Source organism: Enhydra lutris, unplaced genomic scaffold (genome assembly GCF_002288905.1).
Source record: "Enhydra lutris kenyoni isolate GAN:26980312 unplaced genomic scaffold, ASM228890v2 scaffoldscaffold3, whole genome shotgun sequence".
Classification (NCBI taxonomy): Eukaryota; Metazoa; Chordata; class Mammalia; order Carnivora; family Mustelidae; genus Enhydra; species Enhydra lutris.
In genome coordinates, this window is record NW_019154087.1 from 27,039,349 (window position 1) to 27,042,156 (window position 2,808).

Sequence of the window (2,808 nt, forward strand, 5' to 3'; positions counted from 1 at the left end):
TGGGTATTAGAGAGGGCACAGATTGCATGGAGCACTGGATGTGGTACAAAAACAATGAATACTGTTATGCTGAAAATAAATTTAAAAAATGATTAAAAAACATTAAAAAAACACTTTGAGGATTTGGGGTCATTTCTTGGTAAAGTGCCTGATAACCCCTTAATTTATCTACAATATTTGATCAGTTTTCATAGGTTTAAGTTTAAAAATTTCTTTTCTCATACTATGATGTCTTTCCTTCCTGTCTCTTCCATTGTCTCAGACTTTAGATAAATTTAAAAGTAAGAACAGAAATTTAATATCCATGCTTAAGTTAAAAGATTTTGAAACCCCTACCACAATGATCATTTAGCTTTATTTCTTGGGAAAATGAAAAATTTTATGGAAAAAAAGTAATTTTTTAAATTCCCTTAGTTTTGCACAGATTTAGATATTGAAACTAGTGTAGAATATTTTTTCATATTTTAATAGCTATAATAATATTATTCATATAAATTTAAAAACACATTTAGTGTGCTTCAGCTCCTGGAAATACCTATCTATTTTGATCAACTAAATATACAATATCTTATATAAAAAATTCTGTTTGGTAATTGACATGATCACTTTATGACTGACACTTGATGATGTTCAAAAATTTATTAATGTCATAAAACTCAGCTACTTTAGAATAGTTCTGAATTTTAAAATGAAAATGTGCTATTTTAGCCTATACTTTATCCTAATTTAGGGAGTGGCTGCATATCTCTAAACTTAATTTTCTGATTCTGAGACCAAATACCTGCTTAGAATGTGACATGTGCTAAAACACTAGCCAGAGGCCAGTTAACTCCAGATCTCAAGAACATGCAGCTGTTTCAAGTCATCCAAAACTTAATTGACATTTTCCTAAAATGTTTGTTAGGTGAGTATGCCTATTACTATGAATACATTGTTTAGCTATCTCAGTCATGGGGAAATTGGAAAAAACACAACTTGTGTTAAACCTAGTAATTATTCTGTCTCCTTGTGTTTATCACTGCAGTCTGCCTACGTAACAGGTAATCCTGTCATCATTGATGGAGGCTGGAGCTTGTGATTTTGATCTCCTTGCTGGGAAGGAAGGCAGGCCCTTCCTGTCCACAGTGAACCTGGTTATGAAGAAAATTCACCCATCATGTCTTTCCTATTAATGGCATATTAATGAAAACAACCCATTTTTAATGATGTCATTGCTCACGAGAGTCAGATTCTTTAAATATATTAATCTCTTTCTAACCTCTTCTGAAATCATTGTAGGGAGATGACATAAAGGATAATGAACTCACTGCAAATGAATAGTTTTAAAATAAACCACAATTTGCAAGCATATAAAATGAAAATGGAATATGAAAAATGGAAGGTTTTTAAGAAAAAGGTATTAATTTGTATTTTACTTCTATTTCAAATTATTCAACTATTTTGTACAATTCTGCATTGGTCTGTACATGGATACTAATTTTAAAATTTTCACCATTATAAATGAATACAAGGTAGGAAGGAATTTAGCTTCAGTAACTTACATTAAAGGGAGTTTAGATTCGGAACTATACTATTGATCTGTTATATAAAAGAAAATAATCATCAAGTGTTTATGCTTAATGGATGTTATCACTCAAAATTTAGTACTGTTTTCTTAGCTTAAGTAAAAAAATCTTTCTTAAAATAAGCAATGATAATTAGTATGAGCCTAAGAAACTTATAATGAACTAGCAATATTATCAATTTGAGTGATATTTTTTAGGTTAAGTGTAGATTTTTTTCACCAAATTCCAAGTTAATAGTAAGAGGACATGAAATTTAGAAATAGTCTCTGGACAAATAAATGTAAGTGATTCATATAACAGGAAACAAAATTAAAGAAAATAAAATTTTCAAGGGATAGGTGAAGTAGATAAAGAGAATTAAGGAATACAAACTTCCAGTTTTAAATAAGTCACAGAGATGAAAAGTACAACATAGGGAATATAGTTGATAGTATTGTAATAACATTGTATGGTGACTATACTTACCGTGGTAAGCATTGAATAATGTATAGAACTATTGACGCAATAGTTGTACACCTGAACTTAATACAGCATTGTACATTAATTATAATTCAATTAAAATATGGTTACAAAGTTTTTGGGTTTGTTTTTTTTTCCGAGAAAAAGCTTAAGCAGGGCACTTGGATGGCTGTTAGGCGTCTGCCTTCAGCTTTAGTCATGATCCCGGGGTCCTGGGATGGAGCCCCAAATTGGGCTCCCTGCTCAGTAGGAAGCCTGCTTCTCCTTCTCCCTATGCTGCTCCCTTTGCTTATGCTCGCTCTCTCTCTCTGTGTCAAATAAATAAAATCTTTAAAAAGAAAAGAATAGAAAAGAAAAAGCTTAAGCAAATTCATGGATGATAATTCGATAAGAGATTATTGGGAAGAAATTTTTTCTTGTTCTTTTAGTTTTAGCATTTTATGTTTGTTTTTTATTTGTTGCTACTTCAAAAGACTAAATGGTATTATGCACATATAGATACCCAATAAATGAGCACTTAGTCTTTCTTTTTAAAACCTTAATTAATAATATTATCATAATCAAAATGCTGTAACTTCTCATCAGGTGAAGTGATGGAAGACTGAAGCTTATAAGTATGTTATGAGGTACTTTCTGCTGTGAGCCAGTATACATGTGTATGTATAGCTATGACAAATGAATTCTAAATAAACACACAATGAATTCTGCAAAATGAATTCTAACATTAAAAAAAGGCTTTCTCGGGGCGCCTGGGTGGCTCAGTGGGTTAAGCCGCTGCCTTCGG

General features: G+C 31.3%; 1 protein-coding gene across 1 annotated transcript in view; it reads left to right on the plus strand.

Moving 5' to 3' along the window:
• LOC111154403 (3-hydroxybutyrate dehydrogenase 2) overlaps positions 1-1,968 on the plus strand; it is a 22,077-nt gene extending 20,109 nt beyond the window's left edge. Inside the window, exon 10 of the mRNA XM_022513966.1 lies at positions 1,025-1,968. Coding sequence (XP_022369674.1) covers positions 1,025-1,078 — 54 coding nt within the window. The 3' untranslated portion in view covers positions 1,079-1,968. The remainder of the gene's footprint in view (positions 1-1,024) is intronic.
• Positions 1,969-2,808: the final 840 nt, after the last annotated feature.